At 37.9% G+C, this 20,729-nt stretch overlaps 1 protein-coding gene across 2 annotated transcripts in view; it reads left to right on the forward strand.

Annotated features, from left to right (window-relative positions):
• The window catches only part of CRIM1 (cysteine rich transmembrane BMP regulator 1), a 175,092-nt gene that overhangs the window by 115,964 nt on the left and 38,399 nt on the right, over nt 1-20,729 (forward strand). For both annotated transcript variants that reach the window (XM_041476809.1, XM_041476810.1), the window contains exons 6-7: nt 2,444-2,626; nt 6,648-6,845. In XM_041476809.1, the coding sequence (XP_041332743.1) occupies nt 2,444-2,626; nt 6,648-6,845 (381 nt within the window). The remainder of the gene's footprint in view (nt 1-2,443; nt 2,627-6,647; nt 6,846-20,729) is intronic.

Raw genomic sequence — 20,729 nt, forward strand, 5'->3', positions numbered from 1 at the left:
CCTAGAGGATTTGCAGTTATTGCATAGTCTTGTTTGGACATTTAAAAATGACAATAATTAATGGGAGATGACGTTTCTACTTCTAATGAGGCAGGAATTCATCTCTACTCTTTGGGTATGGGGGAATCAATACAAATCTGGAAAGCTGCAGTCAAAACAGTGAAGCCAGAAGCAAATGGATTAAAGGCCTTTTGAGTTGTGTTGGCCCTTTTCCTTTTTGAGAAGGTTTTTAAACTAACAGCTTGAGCTGTATAAACTTGAAATATTTCTCAAGTGTTTGTTTATGTGAATTGCTTTCTAATGAGGTCATAGCTGTTTTCCCGGACACAGTGGTATTTCCTCCTCTTGCTCTTATTTTTTATGCTGCTTTCTACATTACGCCTTGAAGACAAAACAGGCATTAAAAAATCAAACATTGCTCTGGATATCTCCAAGTTTCAACTCTAATGCTTTACAATCATTTCAAATGACTCAAGGCTGGACCACAGTATAAGCATATGTTGAAAGAAGTGCTTGAAATGCTTTAGAGTTCTAAAGAAAACATGTGTCATTGTCAAGAGAAACTCAGATGTAAAGTTTTTAGCTCCCTAAAGTTAAGGGAATTGGGGTGGATTGAAAGGAATCTGCAAATGCTGATTTTTTCATTTAAATGTATTTCATCTTCCATGTGAGATTGATCATTAGGCAAAAGAAAAATCACCTGACCATAAAGTGGGCACAGTTTTTAACTCTGTGGTTAAGCATTACATATGTAAGTAAATAGTCTTTACCATCTGTTCTACAGAAATCAGAAACACGGACAATTGTCCCTTCTTTTCTTTGCTGTTTTCTTCAAATGGAATGAAACATGTTTGGTTTACCTACAGTATTTGATAATGTTCTTGCTGAAGTAAATAGCTTCCTGTTTGCAGAACCTTGTTTTTTCAGACTGCTAAACTTACAGCTTGTGAAAAAAACAGACTGGTGGATTGAATGCTGCTGTACTTGGGGTGGCTGCTTTCACAAATTCTGGGCTAGTGTCATCGGAGGCCAGAATTTTATTCTGAAGTGGGGAAGAGGGAGGGGGCTTATGTCATTGAATAATATAATGATGATACTGTGAAGTCATGATTTCCTAATGACTAATGTGGAGTACTATAGTTGAACATAAATTTGGGGTGTATTTTCTACAGTGTCTTGTGCGGCAATGATTCCGCCTAAGCCGTGGAGCTGCACGGTGTCGAGGAAGGGGTGCAAAATCAGTTGGATGGTTGAACTGAGTGGGCTTTGAAAATGAAATAAAATGGCCAAAATGAAAGAAAAATAAACTGTCTCTTTTATATCTGTCTTTGTCAGTAGCAACACAAACTATTTCCTGTTTAACAGTATCTATAAAATAGGTGATGGAGGTGGGTTCATAAGTGTGGGATATCTGCAAGGTCAAAACCTCTGTGAAGACCTTGCAATATATACATGATGTGTGGATCTTCTTGATAATCTGGAACCAAATTTCTTTGGCATAAAATAATAATAAGGAATTTTCAGACTTTTTCATTGGTTTAATTAGCATCTTTATTCCCTTTTGTTTGAATGTTAACAAAGTAAACGAGCAATGTTCTTCCCAAAATACTTCAAAATTTTGAGAGGCTTTTAGCTTCCCACAAAGTTTGGCTTTAATTATATGTCAAGGCTCTGCTGTAGATGGAGGCATACATGAACTACCCATTTTATATTTTTGAAACACTGAAGTGATCAGGTAACTATTATTACAATTGAGGTTTTTGTTGGGTTGTTGGTTTTTTTGTGGGTTTTTTTTTGGTTTTTTTTTTTGTTTTGTTTTGTTTTGTTTTTTTGTTTTTTGTTGTGGGAAGTATGGTTGTGAGCTGGCTATTACAGCTCCAGGTTGCATGAAAAAGGAAGTGTTCAGTTCTGCATAACAGATCATGCAGTCACAAAATGTTTGGGTTTCATTTGTTTTTTGGGGGTTTTTAACCTATCAATTGGACAGCTTTAGTGTAATTTATCCACCTGAGTACCAAGTCCTACAGAGAGGAAGATTACTTAAGAAAGATCAGAAACTGACTTCTTAAAACAGAAAAACATATTGTTTCATGTGCTGAAATTTGAAGTAGCTTCGGTTTCATTGAGAATGAGAAATATTTAACACCTACAAAGAAATACCAGTGCTGTAGCCTTTTTCAGGATTTTAATTTTTTTTAGTTAAGACTTTTAATTGTAGACAGTTGCTCTGAAGGTTATTTTAACAGCATTTTATTTTCTCCCATTGTTGAAACAAAAAATAAAATATACCATGTTCTTAAAATGAAATTGTATTTGAGTTTACAAAATGAAAGAAAAATCAACTGTCTCTTTTATATTTGTTTTTGTCAGTAGCAACATAAGCTTAACTATTCCCAGTTTAACAATATCTGTAAAATACTTTTTTTTCCTTTTCTTCTTTCAGAAGTGAAGCCAACTTGCATATTTAACAGCATGGAATATTATGATGGAGACATGTTTCGGATGGATGCTTGTCGATTTTGTCGGTGCCAAGGGGGAGTCTCTATTTGTTTCTCTGCCCAGTGTGGTGAGCTACACTGCGACAGGTACTATGTGCCAGAAGGAGAGTGCTGCCCAGTCTGTGAAGGTACAGTCTCTTCTTAATCCTGTCTGCTTTTAATTCTGCTGCTTTTTTTAAATTTGCCGGTTCAATGGAAATGAGCAAACGTGGGCTTTTGTTCTTCTGAAGTTTGCAAATTCCTCTGTAATTCAGTTTATTTCTACATTTTTGCTGTGCCTGAGTGTGCTGTCATGTTCTTTACAGTGCTTCTTTGACCTCGACACTACTTAGACATGGTCAAGTGTGCAGTGCTTTTTGGGGTGGCTTTCTTGACAAACATAAAAAACTGTTTCAAATTTCAGCACAGACGTTTAGACAGGTATATCTCCAGAGCTGCAGTTGTGACCCTGAGACAAATTTTGATTGCTTTGCAACCTCCTTCTTATTCTGTTCAGCTAGAGTAATGCACACAACTTCTTTCCTCTACAGTTAGAGCAAAGCAATGTGGCAGCAATCTGATGTCAATGTTTTTCTCTTCCTCCTTTGCTCTGCTTGGAGCCTTGCTGGGCCTGCAGTCCTCCTAAAAAGGACTTTGTGGGAAATTTCACATTGATCCTCTTGCTTATACTAGAAAGTATTGGAGGCATCTTCTGCCAGAATGCAATCAGAATTGCATCAGAGGAAGATGGGGTGGTGCTGGGCACTTGGACCTTGCCTCAGTGAGGACCAGGTTATTGCCACCAGGTAGTCAGGCCTGTGAAACACCTTTAGTCCCTTAGTTTAAATGTGGACGTAGGAATATCTTCTCAGTTAGTGAAATCACCTGGAAATCTGAAATCTTCTCAGAGGAGAGGAATCTAGTAATTACTGTGATTTTCAAACACTTTGCAGTCTTCTTAATATCATTATTCCTGTAGTTCTTTGCAGGAGCAAATAAGCCAGAAGATCCCTTGTAGTCGTGTTTTATTCCAAGCAGAGAATTAGAAAGTAAAGTACCTCATAAAAATACATCTAATAGGTCCAACTGTAAGAGCTGGACCTTCTCACTCAGCACAGCATCTGGTGAAAAATGGCTTGTTTTGTTACAAGCTACTGAAAGCTTCAGAGATTCAGACCCAAAATCTGGACAATAAAATATCAGGTGGGGAAGTTAGGAAGTAATTTTTAAGAGTATTTGTAAATTTTAATGTTTTTGTGTATATTTTATATATTTTAGTGCCTGTTTGTATCAGGTTGACACATGGTGTTCACATGCAGAGAAACTGAAATGCAAATGGTGTAGATTTAAGCATTCCAGAGAGATACCAATCCATGTTTGCCCTGAGTTTAAGACCTGACCTAGGCATTCATTGCTGACTATACTTGAAGGCAGGATCCTAGATTTTTGGTCTTTCCTGGTGCAGTTGCACCTACAGTTACAAGAGCCTTCATGCTCTAAGAAAAAAAAATCTGTGTTATACTGTCATTTAATGACAGATTGAAAAAGTCTTGAGAAGGCATGTCTGGTATGGTGAACCCCCCAAGTAAGTGCAGATCCACTCCTGAAGGAACTGCTGTATGAGCTGCTGACTTCATAGAATATATAAAATCTCTTGGGTTCATTTCCTATAATTATTATTTTTTCTTATATGTGAATATTCCAAGATTTGGCATTATGAAATTATTGTGACAATATATATAGATGTATAAATATATCTGTATATCTGCTCTATCTGTCCTCTCTGTCATATTCAGATATAGGTGCTGATTTTCCACATTGGACTCACAGATCTAGCTATGCCCTTTATCCTCTTTGATGATTTAAATATTCAGCTACCTTATTATTTATCAATAAACTGTTCTGTCATATCATTATACCACAATAAAATTTGATTTCTCCATTTTTGCAATGTTTCAATCAGACTAGCAAGAAAACCTGATAACATTTCATTTCAGGTTGGTGAGTTGGTGTGTATTAGTCTACAGTGGAAATTTCTTCTTTAAGACAGGTCCTTAGTAAGAATAAAATGGGTAATGTTATGTAATTATTGAGTAGTCTTTTATTTTTCTAGTAATGACTGTGGCTTAATACCAAGTTACAGGGTCCTTCATCAAACCATCTGGTGCTATATGCCTTCCTTCTTTCTGTTGTGTATTCTTCTCATAGGGGTTGTGGCACTAAATTAAGTCTGACTTCTGAATTCTGAATGATTGGATAGTAAGATACGTCGTGGTTTTTACTAGAAATCCCTCTTGATTTAGTAGCATTCTTTTAAGTGAACCTAGACAGCTTGCTCCATTAACATATTATAATTGTTCTGGTCCCTTTAAACACTTTAAGAAAAAGAAAAAAAAAAAGAAGTGGCTCTGGTCCCTTTTTAAGTAACTTGGGTAAAGTTGACACTTAAATTGACACAGTCATGTATGTTAAATGGGCAGAGCATATCAGCCCACCCATTCATGCTTTTCTAGTTGTTGAAGAAGTGGCATTTTTTTCTACCTGTTCTTCTTCTGTTGAGTACTTCATGGCTTGTTGTCAAGGTGATTAGTTGCTTCCTACAAATATTTACTTGATTATAGAAATATTAAAAAAACCCAAAGGTTTTCTTTCCCCAAGAATTCTAAAATGGCAAGTACTAAATTTGGTGTGAGTTGTGTAGTACAGGCAAAAGCCCTTCTTGGCTTACCTCCAGGAGGAGTTCTTTCTAAGTTCTGTAGGCTATATCAGCATTAGGAGATGTAATTTGTATCTTTAAATGCTACTGACCTTTTAAGGGTACCAGGAACTTTGTGCTTTGAGTTGCATAGAAGACTATTGCAAGTAGCACAAGTCTTATATGCATTTGTGTGCTTTTTCTGTATTCCTCTGTCAAACAGAATTCTGTACATAGGTTGAATGATAAAATTCACTTAATTTCTTTGTGTATGATTTGATTTTTGGCTAAGTCAAACCAGGTTTTACAAGACCATCCTAAAACATCAAATGTGCAAAGTTAAGAATTTAGGTAGCATTTTAATTTTTAAATGCCTTATTTTCACAACCATCTGGTTTTGGGCTTAATCAAAGTTTTACTAAAATTCTGAATATCAGTACAGCTCAGGATGGGGGTGACGTTGTGTGCCATTGGACTCCAAATGTTTGGAGTGTCATAAAGTGGCTTAGAATAAGACAAAAACTACTGGCACTGCTACAGGTTTCATCTACATTCAAAATGCATTGCCTTCCTTCCAAAGGGGAAGGATGAAACTCCAAAGAAATAATCCAAGTTTCATTCAAGCCTTCTTTTCCTTCAGATAGGACATCTTATTTCTCCCAAGTCCTTCCATCTTAACACTCCTGGAAGATTAACTTATAATAAATCACTTGTGCTTGTTTGATGTCTGCTAAAAAAGATGTTTTCAGGTATATTTATTGCTTTTAATATATTAAATTTGCTTTACTATATAATTTGTAGTGTTGCTTGCTTTGCAAACCTGGCCTACTTACTGTGCAGTCTCAGATAATTCATTTCTGAGCCTGACAGTTACCTTTTCTTAGCCACCATGATAAGCTGTATACATTCACATAATGTATATATCTTTTTAACTATTAATATCAGTGCAACTTACCACATCTCTGGAGTACCTTTATTTCTGAAGTATTATTACTATATAAAAAGCTGCTTTTATTTCCAAAAATGGGGTAGCTTATACAGACTTTCATGGAACCTAAGGAGAAATCTTACATGAAATATGCTTATAATTCTGTTATTTAAATACCCAGATCTCAGATTGACTGCTAGCAGGTAAGTGGGACTTGTGGCTTTCAAGGGGTAAAAACTTCAACTGAAATGAAATTGAAAACTTACCCTGTTCAAAAAGGTAGTATATCTCCAAAACTAGGATGAGGTGCAACTTAAAAGCACTATTCCCATTCCAGCAACAAATGTGTCAGAGTGCACATCTTTGCTCATGGTGTAAAAGAGTGTTGCAGTGCTGACAGGAGTCATTCCAGTGGGCATTTAGAAATGTTGGTACAAAAAAAAAAAAAATCAACAGATCCAAGAACCATTTTGTCCTGAAGAAAAAAAACCAAAAAATTAAAACATTAATTAAAACACACATTCTCTTGCAATTGCTCTCGTTTCAGACCCACTTTATCCAGTGAATAACCCTGCTGGCTGCTATGCCAATGGCCAGATCCAAGCTCATGGGGACCGCTGGCGAGAGGACGACTGCACGTTCTGCCAGTGCATCAACGGGAACCCGCACTGCGTGGCCACGGCCTGCGGGCAGAGCTGCCTCAACCCTGTCAAGGTCCCCGGGGAGTGCTGCCCTGTCTGTGAAGGTAGGAGTGGTACTCCCCCTCTTTTGGATTTGGGCTGTCATGGCTCCTGCTTACCTGGAAATTCTTGGTTTACTTTAAGATTTGGGAGGATTGAAGAAGCTGGTGTGGTATTGGCTGGTTACTGAATAATTACAGAGGGCAGAAAACATCAGCGTGGTTTAATTACACCTGTACGTTGGCAATCCCTGGTGCCCTTTTGGCATAAAGAGTGGAGTAAGAGGTGGTTAAGATCAGCATTATTTACTAATTTTTCTCTTAGCTTTGCTTAAACCTTATTAATAAATGTAGGAGAAGTTAGAAGGTCACTATAGGTATTACTGTTAATTGCATTATTCATGTTTTCTTCTTCATCACAGTCATTTAGTTGCAACTAAAAATCTCTTTGCACAACGTAGTTTGATATTGGACATAATTATATCAGTGAAATTTGTAAAAAGGCATATTACCTGGGAGATAGATTAACTCTTCAACTTTACAATTATTTTTTCATTTGTTTGTGGAAATATACATGTATATGGTATAACAGACTGAGATTTAACCTAACTATAAGGTAAAATGCTTGCCCAGCCTGACAATGAAAATGTGAAGACTTGCAACCTGAGACATTAAAAAATATTTTGAATTGCATATGTAAATGTGCATTTAGAACTGCATTTTATGGAGTAGCTGTTCTTCAGGAAAAACACCAGACAAATTTAGAAACAATTCTTCTAGACCTAGAGCATCTTCACAGTACACAAACAGTAGTGGTTGCTCAGTGAGTTGGCACTTATACGTTTTTCTCATTCCATCTGTGATTTAAAAAAAAAAAAAGAATTTTGTATACCTACATGTCTCTCAGGTTTGCAGTATCCATCCTTCATGGTTTGCAGTATCCATCCAAGTAAGCTCACTGGGATATTTACTTTTTGGGATTAATCTGAAGAGTATATGGATTTCTTACAGATGCTCTTTAACTCCAGAATTCACATCACTAGGTATGAAGAAGGTGTTTGATACAATGTGTAAAAGCTGCTGGTGAATTGTACAGAATTGCACTACTTGAACTGAATTAATGTCACTGTGAGGAAGCAGGATAACTGCTGTTAATCCCCAGTGATCACTTCAGGATGGGTATCACAAAGCCTGTGCTGTCACCCCTCATTATCTAGGTGTCTGAGCCAGCTTGGGAAGGCATACAGAGAGAAAGAGAGGCTGATGGAAGTATTCTCAACATGTTAATACACTGAGAGGATTCTTTTCCTCTAATGAGGGAAGGATAGGCAAGTATGTCTATTTTCCTCTTCCAGACCCCAGAAAATGGATGAGAGATAATTCAATTAAATGCATATATATATATATAATCTAATTATAAAGAACTGTGGGAAGCAAACACAGGGTCAAGCGTAGGCTTCCATCCTTCCTTGCTAAAGGTTGCAACATAAACAAGCTGGTGCTTCATTAACACACCACAGTAATGCCTCTGCTGTGCTCTCAGGACAAAGTTAGGTCCTCTGGACTAGGCTGCATAATTCTATGCAAGAAGAGGTTTGTACTTTTAGAAGATGATGTAGCTACAACTGTTTAAGTCCATAAAAGTTGTTTTGGAGTTGCTTGGGTGAGTGACGTATGGAGGGCAATCATACTTAGGATACACATGGATGAAAACTGACACAATGGAATTGTGGAATCAATATTTAAATGAGGTCTTTGTGTAATCTAAATTATGTTTTATTTAAAAATAATCAGACTTCTTATTTGTTTGTCATGTTAGCTGTTGTATGATGTATACTTAATTGTAGTCATCTAGTTTTAAGTCTATCATCTGGAAGGCAGTGATACTGAATAGTATTTTGAGGAATTTCCAAAGTTTTGAGCTTAAAAGCATCACATTTGCCTTTGTGGGGGTTTTTTCAACAGGTAATGAAAGTATGTAAGTGGTGGAACCAACAGTTAGTAGACATGCTTATAGTTGCTGCTAGATTGAAGTTTCAGCATACTTAGGTACCAGTGGTCAGAGAACATCTGAAAACACTTGAATCCTCTCCTCTTTTTTCCCTTCCCTCTCCCACAGCAAACAAATGTAACCAAAACAAATTATTATGATCAATTATTGCAAATTATTTCATTCCAGGAATCCAGATACGGGATTATTTCAAGGATCAAAAAAATATTTGACTGTTAAAACACAGTAGTGAGTTCAGATGCTAGAACCCAAGATTTAAAAAATTGAGTTTGCAAGAAGCACCTCTGGATGATTTGATGATAAATTATTCAGCATTTGAGACTTAACAACTTATCTTGCAATAATTACAAATTAAAAAATCTCTGAGAAATGAACCATCAAGAGTACCAAAAAACCTCTTGGAGTTATGTTTTGGGGCATCAAAGAAGTTCAAGGCTGTTGTGCCTTGTGATTAGCAGCCTGGATAAAAGTACTTAGTTACATGAGAGCAAGGTGTTACCTGATTTAAAGTATGAGCCCTGTGCATCTTTCTGAATCTATTAACATCTTTTCTGAAAGCACATATTAAGAAAATCCCAGAACATTAGGAAAAAATAACAATGTTAGATGTTGACTGTCTGCATTTAACACTAAGAATGTGTATCTTAAAATTGCTTTTTTTAAAAAAGGCAATGCATGAGCTAATGGCAGCAGGGGCTTGTCTGTTAGCTGTAGACTTCTGGCCCACCTCCAAGGTCAGATAGCTTCATGTGTCTTAAGCCTTAAATCTGAGATTAGTGGTGTTTCTACTTGGAGTTTAATGTGTGGAGTAGGAAACAAGTACTGTCTGCTTTCATTACAATACAGCTGTCGCCTGCTAACACAGTAGGCAAGGAGCTTCTTTAGATTTCTGTTCTCTGGTTTTCTCATTGTCCTAAGGCTGAACTGGAGAAGTATGGATGCCCTGGGAAGAAGTTAAAAACTTCTACTTCCTTCGCACAACTGATTTTTCACAAATTTTAATTTTATCATTTTAATGACAACCTAGTCCTATCTAAACTGCTATTTTGTTTCTGCCATCATCCAGCCACTTGACATCTTAATTCACTTAAACAGGTAAGCTGCATGGATCAGTGCTCCTTCCCATTTTAAATCAGCTTCTCACTGTTTTTACTGAGCATTATTTCTGTTGATGAAGTTCTGCTGCTGATGCTCACTATGCTATCCATGACCTGCAGGGGGGTGGGAACAGGGAATAATAAGGTCCTGGCTGGGAAGCTGGCTGACAAATCAATCCCTTGATTTTAATGATTCTAATGAAAAAGATGTGAAGTACATTTTAAAGGAACTACAAGGAATGAAGAAAATTCCAGACACATTTTTTCCTAAAGAGGAATTAAAATTTGTCAGCTATTTGATGCTTTTACCACCTCATTGCATTTGCATATCCACAGCTTAACTTGAATTTTGCAGTGCACTGTATAAGCAGAGGCGTTGAGTGTCTGTGCTCTCCAGTTTGGTTTCTCCATCTTTCTGCTTCTCTAATTTCCTACTATTCAGGAAAGAGAAGCAGAATTCTTACCTAGTGTGAGCATCTAGTCTGGCATCAGTGATGTAAGTGTCATATTTTCAACTATGTAAGTTAGTAAAGCAGAAAAAGTAGTGTACTTTAGTGATATGTACAATAAATAGGCAAAAATAATGTAAACTTTGCAGCTGATTTTGAAATAGTAGTTGACTAGTGATTGTAAAGATAAAAACACCTCATTTTGCACTCCTCTTTTGAATGACTTCCAGTTCTCACTCACATCTCAACATATCAACACTCTCAACAAGAGTATATACCCTAGAGAAATAACATCACTTTTGCAGATTAGTTTAAAATCACTTCTTTTCAAAAGCTGGATTATGTAATTGCATCATGAATATAATTTGCTTTTTTGCTCTTACTTGTATACTACCTTTCTTGATTCAGCTGTGGCTCTTCGTTTCTGCATTAATTTTTTTCACTTTTTTTGTGGAGACTAATGCAGAATGTAGGAAATAATTGCTTACATTTTAGAATCTTAACTATGCATCAAATCTAAAGCAGGAAGAAGATTGGGACCTGCTGAAAACCCTCTACTATCTTAGTTTAGTGGCTGATGGACCAGTTCAGGCCCATATTTCTATTTAGAAATAAGTATTAGATAAAGAATAATAAGGAAGACATTTTATATGCTTATCACTATTTTTAAGCATGCATTTATTTCTCATTGGATTTATATTTGAAAGAGAACCCAGCCAGCTTCAATTGTGTGAGCTTACTTTAAGCATGTCACATATAAACTCTTTAATATGCAAACCAAAGCATTTAGTCAAAGATATTTCTGTCGTATATTTTGGTTTGAGTGTTGAGGGATACAGGGATTTGTGAGACAAATTTGGGATTTGATGAGAAAATTCTAATCAAAACTGCTTGTGGATCTGGCCTGGCTGTGGCTCATCCAGAGTAAAAGGTTATTAGTGTCAGTCACTTCTGACTCTTCCTCTCTGTCTTTGATCTAAATGCTGCTGTGCCTGCAGTTCTGCCAATTCACTTATTTCTTGGCTGGTTTATAATCAGTTTCAATGAAGGACATATTCGTTCCCCTAGATAAGTTTACATTCCAGCAGCTTCATAAGGATAAATTTTTTCTTGGATTACACTTGCAAAAAATTTTGCTGCCAGAGATCACATACAACATACTAGAAATTCTGTGTACAAAGATTCTTGAAATATGAGCACAGTATGTCAGCATACAAACGTATTCAGCTTTTGAATACAGTAAATTCTGAACAAACTAGAACATTCCCGTTCCCTCATGAAGAAAATTCTGATGTTCTTACTACCACAGTGAGAAAACCAGGCTGTGAGGACTGTAGAGACTAAAGTTACATAAAACCAGGTGTTGACACTTTTCTAAATTAGAGACCAAGATGGAGCAATTGTGATATTTCAGTTTCTATACAGAGCTGATTAGTATCTGTTCTCTGCAGTAAACCCTTTTAATTCTTCCTGACTTGCTGCTGTGTATGTACCCACGGTGTATATCCTGTATGTGTACTGTGCAATACATATTCCCCTGTTGATTGGATGCTCAGATTGGTTTGCAATGTATAGTTTTCTGAATACTTGCCTTGGGTTTGCTGGACCTGGGGAAGATGGTAAGAGTCACTCCCTCACTTCAATCTTGCCTGCTGCTGCTGGAAGGGAATGCTGAGTGAGGTGCTTGAAATGCTTTACACTGGAGCTCCCTGGGGAGATTGATGAGGAGGAAAAGACAGGAGCATGGGGCAGTAGGTGCATGAAGGAGAGGGGTATTTATGGATGTGGAGTGCCAATACAAGGGGTTTGTATATCAAAGCTAAATTTATTTTATCTATAGACAACACAGGTAAAAGGAACAGACAGTGGCTTAGAAGGCAGAGTATGAATTCATATGTTTTAAAGCAGAGAACTGACAGAAAGATGCTCACCAAATTCAACAAGAGAAAATACAGCATGCTATGCTGTGAGGAACCAGATTAATTTTGATTTTTGTCTCAACATTGTTTGACCAGAGGTATGGGGGAAGGGCTGCACATGTGCCACTTGCAGGAGGCAGCTAGAAGAAGATGGAGGAAAGCCCTGTCTCTGAGGAGGCTTTGCCTGACAGCCATTTCATGTCTCACAAGGAATAGGCAGTCAGTAGGAGACCACCAAGGACACTGTGTCCTCCAGAGAGGTTCTGCAGTTGGGTGGCAAAAGGTCTCCACCAACGGACTGCAGTCAGACGTTCAGCTGGGCCAGTGGTCTCCTGCCAGCGAGCAGACCTTGGGAGGAGCTGGGCGCTGTAAAAGTAACTGCATCACAAGCTGCTGGCCTCTTTTTTGCCCTCGCTCTTTTTGCTTGCTCTCTCTCACTCGCTCTCCCTCTTGGGCTGGACACCTGTTGACCACCTCCTGTGTCCTGTCCTACCACTTCCATCTTCCTCACCTGCTCCAGCCATCACCTGTCCTTCCCCGCTGCGTTCCTACCTGGGTTCCTGCCTGAGCCACCTGCTTCCAGCCCTGCGTCACAGATCCAGGCCATCACCATGATCCCTGCTGCAGTCCTGTCCAGGGTTCTGGGCCTGCTCCCGATCCCCGCACACCTCGTGTCCGGTGCCTTGGAGTAGTGCTCAGGCTCCCCGGCCGGCAGCGTGCACACACCCCTGCTACGTGGGGGGCACCGATGGCACGCTCCCGAGTTCTGGTGGGAACGCCCGCTTCTTCTCTCTGTCTTCCCTCTCTCTCTCTCCCCCCCGCCCCTTTCTTTTTCCTTCTCCTTCCTCTTTTTCTGTTTCCTACTCTTGTTTAGTTGGGCATCACCCTTTTCATTACCAATAAATGGTTCTCAGATATAATATTTGCCTCATTTGGCTTAATTCTGTTCTAAATCATCTGTTTTAAAAGAACCCCCCAAAATTCCCCCTTAGTGGAACATGACACGCCTGGGGGGGATTCTTCATGAGTCCTGAACCAGATGATTATTAAATAGCAGCTTTCCAGGAGAGATTTTGTGATTAAGAGGAAAGAACATGTTGAATGTGGATTAACAGGGCCTTGAGAAGGCAAATACCATACTGAAATTAAGATCAAGAGGAGAATTCACGAGACCTGAAGTAATCTTTTTTGCTCTCTTTCCTGTGGGTGGGTATGTCCCTAGATGACATAGTAGGTACTTTGTTCTTTTCCGTACATTGCTTCTCTGATAAGGGTGGAAGTTGGAAAGCATTGGAGAGCTATGAGCGCAGTCCAAAATTTGTAGAAGACAGACTGAATAAATAGGATTGGTTCAGTTTAAAATAAAACTATGAAGTCAGAATGTGAGCATAGCAGTCCTCAAGTGACTAAAATGTTGTTGCAAAGGAAAAGATAAGACAAAAAAAGAATGGGATTGGATTACAGAAGAGAAAGATGGGATTTAAAGGAAGGCAGAGAGTTGTTGAGGAAAACAAAATTCCCTTTGTGGCATGTTGTGACTAAGATTGTCTTTTTGATGTGTTCAGGGCATGGCAGTTGTATTTTTAGCCTTAGTGAAAAGAGATTTGCTCAGGAAATTGCTTGCATAACTGAAAGCAGTAATGGTATTTCACGTGTAGTTTTCAGTGTTCTTGCAAGTGATGGCTGTGTACCAATACAGAGCCCGATACATTGCTGGGAGCTTGGAGGGAAAGGGTGTTTGGGGTCTTTTTAACTAAACATCAAAGTGATCAAATCCCTTTTGGCAAGACATGTTGATACAATATGTCCACTTAAATCACTTCTTTCCAGTTACCTGACACACTAAAGCCCATGGGCTTATTAATAAAAACCCAATATATGAGGCAGGGGACAAGGTACTTTGAGGTGGCTGTTTCCATAGAGAGAGGCACAAAGCCTTTCCACAGAAAAGGCATGAAATTGGAGACAGAGGCATATTGAGACATGATAGTGTGGAGGGGAAGATCTTCCTTTATCCTTGGCCTGTCCCCAAACTCAAGCTCTTCAGTTGACACAACTTTCAGGGCATGCACCTCCTTTCTCTGGTGACAGGTGGGAAAAGAAGGCCTATTCCCTTCTGTGGATCCAGCTCAAGCAGTTAGTTTTAAGCTTCTGATGGATGCTTCTATAGCTCCTGTAATGATATTGGCCCTCTGGGATTTGACTTTATTTAATCTATTATCTATTTATCTCTTTAGTTTGTTTTCTCTTTCTTTGTTTTCTAGACTTCTCTGCATTAAGAGCCAAGGCTTAGGCAATCATACTGGCTTTCCGTGCTTTCCCCATGGTTTTAGAGACAATGGCTTATTTTTGGAGCACATGGAAGGGATCACATTTCTTCAGATTAAAATAGACAGCTAGGTACTGGGGAGAAAGGGGTTTTTCAAGTGCCATAAGGGACTGCAAAATTTTTATATGTGCTCACACGTCTTTTGGCTCAAACCAGCTTTCGTGGGGACTGGTCTGTATTCCTGTTCCATTGCAGCTAACCAGATCCATTGGCAATCGGCTAAACTGGCAGTTAGTACTGCTGCTTACTGCTTGCTTCTTGCTGGGCTAACAACTTTGCTTTCTAAGTAACATTAATGTGGTTTAAATATCAATTCCATTTTTAACAAATTCTACAAAAACAAGAGGGAATATACCATATGAATATATAATAGCATGTTGATAATACTAAAGAAGCTACAGTGATAGAAATAACTGTTTCCCTTGGGCCATCTGCATCTGTGGACAGCCATCTGCAAATTGGAATAATAGCTGTGTTCACAGGAAGTAATATTGGTTAAGATAGTATGATTTTATTTTTTTTTCTTTTTAACAAGATAATAAATACAAGTGTTCAGCACTGGCATTGATGCCAGAAATGTCCTTTAGGAAAGTCTGTGGTTGCTTCTATTCCCTTGCATCTCTGAGAGGCTCAGGCTATTCATACAGAAAGCTGATACACAGTAATTGGTTATCTCACAGCATGTCCTTCTGCAAGAGAGCCCTCAGGTACAAGTGGCTGGGTGCCAGCATAAGCTGTGAATGAGAAATTAAGTGTTAAACAAAATCCCCTCAGAGGATTTTCATGAATAAGACCCACAGTACTTTGCTGTCATTATGGCTGACACTTTATCTTCACAAAAAGAAATTAACATTTTCATCAATAAAGGAATCCAAACTCTAGCTGAGATGTAATTCAGTTCAGTTCCTTTAGTGTGTCTAGCACTTCATTAAGTAAAAACAGGCAGTAGAGTCCAGTGAAAAGAAATTTGATTCATTCAGGATGAAGTCAGTGGTAGTGAGCAGTGTTCACTGACATGGGGTGTGGGCCCAGAGTCCTCCTTAGAGCATGAAATGTAAGTTATTGTTCAGCAGCAACACTAGAGCTCCCAACCAGCCCTTTCATCAAAGTCAATTAAGGGATGCAAACGCCACTCTGCAGAGAATTGGGCTTCTGTTTGCCAGATCATGGTTTAGTATAGTGGTTCTAGAGAGCAGCTGAGCTTGTGGAACCACTGGATGATGAAACCAAACTGGCCAGGGCAAGCCAGTGAAATTCAGGATGACTTTACGAGTATGGAATAATGTTGTCATGGTTTCCAGTGATTCATTGTTGAATTCAGTGGAAGACTGCTGAAAAGGATAAATAACCAGAGAATCCTAATGAATATGTGTCAGAGGATGTCTCACTTATGAAGAACCTCATGGATCCTCCTAATTTTTTTCAGCACCAATGGTTTTCATAGATTTGCCCCAGATGTACACTAATTTTGTGTTTACCTTCACCTAGTAAAAATAAGTGAATGGCCTTCTTAATATATTTTAACAATTCTTGATAGACTTAATTGTTAATAAGACTTAATAGGCTTCAACAAGGTGGTCTTTTCTTAGTGTCATTCCACCTAAAATGGTCAAAAAAAGTTCTTATCAGCATTAAAATTCATTTGACATGCCTGTTATACCAAAAGCTGCTAGAATTATTACAGACAAAAGGTATTAACTTCACATTTTGGGAGTAGAAAGTATGTATTTTGATTGCATCACTGCAAAAAAGACATGTATGTATACCCCCGGTTTCTTTACTCTGCAGCAATAGTCTTTGATTGTAATAGTTACTTTCAAAGAAAAAATGCATATTTTAGTAGTTTCAGGTTGGCAGCATGAATAAAATTTGAGACAAAAGGCTGCCAAACTGAACTATGTGTTTGGAGGTGTTAATTAATGTATTTTCAGAGTTACTTGTGACATTAGAAAATTGTATCACCTAAGTCCTTGCACACATTTATAAATTGTTATGTGATGCTGAATTGTTGAACCCTGATAGCCGACACAATTAGCTAAATTCTGGGAAAAAATTTCCTGTGAGGCATTAGGTATTTCAAACCCAGGAAGGAAATTCTTTAGCCCAGGACTCAGGACTGATATTTTTCATGTAATGAATTGGAGGGGCGGGGAGGGCTGGAATGCGAACTATGAGCATGGAAAACATTTAGTCACTCTTGGAATGATATGAATGTTTTTACAGGAAGCTTAAGTAAACACACATGCTGCTGCTTAGTAGGCTGCAGTTAACTTTTTTGGACAGTAGACAAAATTTAAACAAGTATGCAGACTCGAATGAAAGGCTGTTGAGCAGCACACCCTTCAGGTCCAGTTTTGAGCCAGTTATCACTTAAAACATTAGGTAAAAAGGCTTCAGTTTGTTTGGTGGGTTTTTTTTATTCTGTGGTTGTTTTTAATGGTAAATGCTTGAATGCACTGATTTCTAATTTCTGTAAGTCATTTGGTACTGGTTTCATAGGATCAAAACATCTTACTTCTTTTAAAGGTGTACTCTGTGCTATGAATTACTACAGAAGAGGGAGCTATTTCACTTTCCCCAAACATGGGCATGTTCTTTATTATTCATGCTAGAGATCTTTCTCCTTGTTTAGAAAGTGATTTTTATTCTTTTTTTTTCTTTTTCACCCCAGAAGAGGTTTTCATTTTATGAAAACAAAAGAGGTGTTAGACATCGTAGAATCCTATTTTGTTGAGCTTACTCAGAAGAAATGTTGTACAGAGGAAGAAGCTTAGAATATAATAGTTACTTACCTACTTACAACCAATTTTGTAAAACCATGAAGTAACTATTTCCCTCACATGATATTACCAAAAGTATGAAACAAAGCCTTTTTGGAGTAAAATATTGCATTCCAAATGAAACAAAGCAAAGAGATTGTTTTTCATGTAATATTAATAATAAAAATACCTTGCCGAGAGGTGAAGCCTGCATAATCTATTAACTTAAAGGAGAACAAAAAAATGAGACTGATTAAAGCTGGTTGTGGCTGTTACTAAATAATTCTTGGCAGAGAATTGCTCTTACAAACCCCTGGAAGAAATTTTGCTTACTGAATAAAAAATCTAGTTTTTAAGTCATGAAGTAGATTCAGAGAGATAGTGTTAGGCAAACATGTACTTATTTTGGAAAAATAAGGTAATCAGTATTTGGCAAAAGCATACAGAAATCATCAGAAATTGAAATATTTGTCTTCTGATTTCAGTTCCTTGATTAGGATTCATCAAAGATATTGCTGCTTTCACTGGCAATGTCCTGAGTTTATATGAAAGTGAAATTCATGGAGTCATGCAAGTTGAAAAGGACCACCAGAGATTTTTCTAGTCCTATCTCCTTCTTAAAGCAGGTCCTGTTACAGAAGGTTGTCAAGGCCTTGTCCCAGTTAAATTTTGAATATTTTGAAAGATGGAGATTGCACAAGTCTCCTTGATCATGTTATAGTTTGATGACCCATGTGGTTCAAAAGAAATATCAAAACAGCTTTTATCAAGTTGTCATTTCCCATTTAGTGTTTGTGCTTGTTGCGTCTCATCCTAGCCTGGAGCCACCTCCGAGATTAGCCAGGCCTTGTCATCTTGGTACCCTCGGGTTAAGGAGTGGTAGACAGCAGTAGGATGCCCCCTGGCCCTCCTTCCCCAGGCTGAGCAAGCCCTGCTTTGTCTCTCAGCCTGTCCTCATGTGACTTGCTCAGGTGTGTCCATGTTGCTCTTCTGCTGAGGAGCCCAAAACTGGAGGCTGCTCCAGCTGTAAGCTTCCAAGTGCTAAATGGAGGGAAACCATCCCTTCCTTGTACCTGCAGGCTGTGCTTCTGCTGGTGCAGGTCCCTCTTGTCCTTCACACAAACCAAAACTGAACTCCTGGTTCTCTCATAATATATTTGGCTTTGCAGAAGAATACTTAAGTGTAATCCTGCTTTGCTTTCTGATACAAACTCTGTATCAGGCTAGAGTTCAGATTTTGAACAACTGAGAATATGATAGGAAGGTGGGTATAATTTTTCATTAAGTGGTTCCACACTTAAGAAGGATGCTATTTAGTTAGTTAGTTGCCTTTTGTATAATTTATATAATTGTAATTAAATCTTTTTTTAACAGTAGAAGTTAACAAGATTGCAGTAAATTGTAAATTGTCCCTGTTTTTTTTTTCTTTATTTGTTTTCCAAGGCTTTAGCAGTCAATGGTATATTTTAGTTTTCATTCTCTTCCTTTTTCAAAAAATAATTTATCAAATTGTGTATATAATAAAATTGTAATCCTGAGAAACAAATTTTTCCTTCTCTCACTGAAACATGGGTGCACCAATTTCTCTCCATATCTGAATACTTGAGCAGTATCTTAGTACCTCAATACCTCAGTGTAACAAATTTAGAGCTCAGTACTAGACCAAATTGAACATCCTTTGTTCTTGTGCATGTATTTATAGTAGTTCACATTGTTAACAGAAGAAAATATTTACTCTTTGTACTACAAGCTGTGTCACATCACTCAGGAGAAGTGGGAGGTCTCAGAAATCAAAGAAAGAGGGGTGTTGTAGGGATTGGTTTTGCTCATAGCATTCTAGATGGAAAAAAAATCAGTGAAAATACTATTCTACCTTGATACCTTTTTTTTTTTTTTTTGACAACCAGTTTTTCTGTTGGTATGGTTAGTATAGGTCCTTAAGGACAAAGCTAGCTCCAGACATTACTTGAATGCCACCCTTCTTTCACCATAAATGCAGTTTGATTTCAAGCTGGAATGATGAGATTCAGGGTTTGATCACATATTGTAGTGTTTTTCAGTGGACTAGTCAGAGTGAAGGTCCATCAACAGCTGAAATACCTGCTGTAGATTTTAAAATTGTTGACTTTTTTATGTCAATGGCATTGTAAAGACTTAATTCTAATATTTTTATCAACCTCACAGCAAGCAAAATAATAATCTGCAGCAAAATTTGGCAGAGAAAGTATCAGAGAGGATATATGGAAGCATGGTGTTCTAATAGGAATCTGCCTTTATATATAGGCACTTGCTATCAGCAAAATCTGTGCTCCATTAAATAATCTATTGTTTTCATCCAGACTCTCTTCAATCCCCCTTCTCTTTATTTCCTTCTCTCTTTCTTTCTATGGTATAGTTGTATTGTTGCTAAAGCACACAGGCAGAGACAGCACCCGTTTTTCCCACCCATTGTCTGTGCATTTGTGCACTGGATCTTTCTTCTACCCAGAGCAGCAGTGAAAGCCCAGTTCAGATCCTGTGGTGGTACATGCTTTTTCAAGCTTAGCTACTGCTTGCCTATTCAAATAGCCAGAAGTCTGGCAGAGCAGATCTGGCTTTATTTGTTGAGTCTTGTCTAGTGAAGTGAAAAGGCCTGAATTTTTTTTATTTTTTTTTTTTTCCTGGCTGCATTTTAGCACATGTGGGGGTAGGGAATTAAATTATTTCTTTTGTCCTCTGTTTGCAGCTCATTGAGAAGCAGGCATGCATATAAAATTACTGTATCTCGGGGTTTACCTTTAGGGAGAGAAGGGAAAAAGGAACAGATTTGTAAGCTTGACTGGAAACAGTGAGGATGCTGAAAGTAGGGCCAAAAGTGGAAGGTAACAGAATAATAAAATACAATGACTGGAGGATGGACAAAAACTTTTAATATAACAACAGTTTCATTTCATCCTTTATAATAAATACCATATTACTGCATGTATCAAAGGCACAAAAATGGTGTCCATGTGTCCAAGGCAAAGGAGCATCAAAGTACAGATGTTTAATTTTGGAAAGTCACCAAAAATTATACAACAAATAGATAGACAGATAAAATTGAAATTATGGATGGTTTTCCTAGACGTTAAGTTATACCTGCAATTGCAGGGAAGTTATATTGTGGGGTAGACTTTGATGATGGGGAGTAAAACACAGTCCTCTTTCTCTCTAGCTTTAGTTTACACCCAAGTGGATCAATGAATACTAACTAACCTGCATCTCAACTTTCAGTAAGGCTTTTTTTTATTGACATGTTTTACCTCATATCTGCAGTCAGATGGTAAAGCAGCAGCCTCCTTCAGTTCTCTGGCTTGTGTTACTGTCGGTGCACTTTGCTCTGGGCAGCAGTATTGGTTCATGTGATT

This window comes from Pyrgilauda ruficollis, unplaced genomic scaffold, assembly GCF_017590135.1.
Source record: "Pyrgilauda ruficollis isolate IOZ18807 unplaced genomic scaffold, ASM1759013v1 scaffold4, whole genome shotgun sequence".
Lineage (NCBI taxonomy): Eukaryota > Metazoa > Chordata > Aves > Passeriformes > Passeridae > Pyrgilauda > Pyrgilauda ruficollis.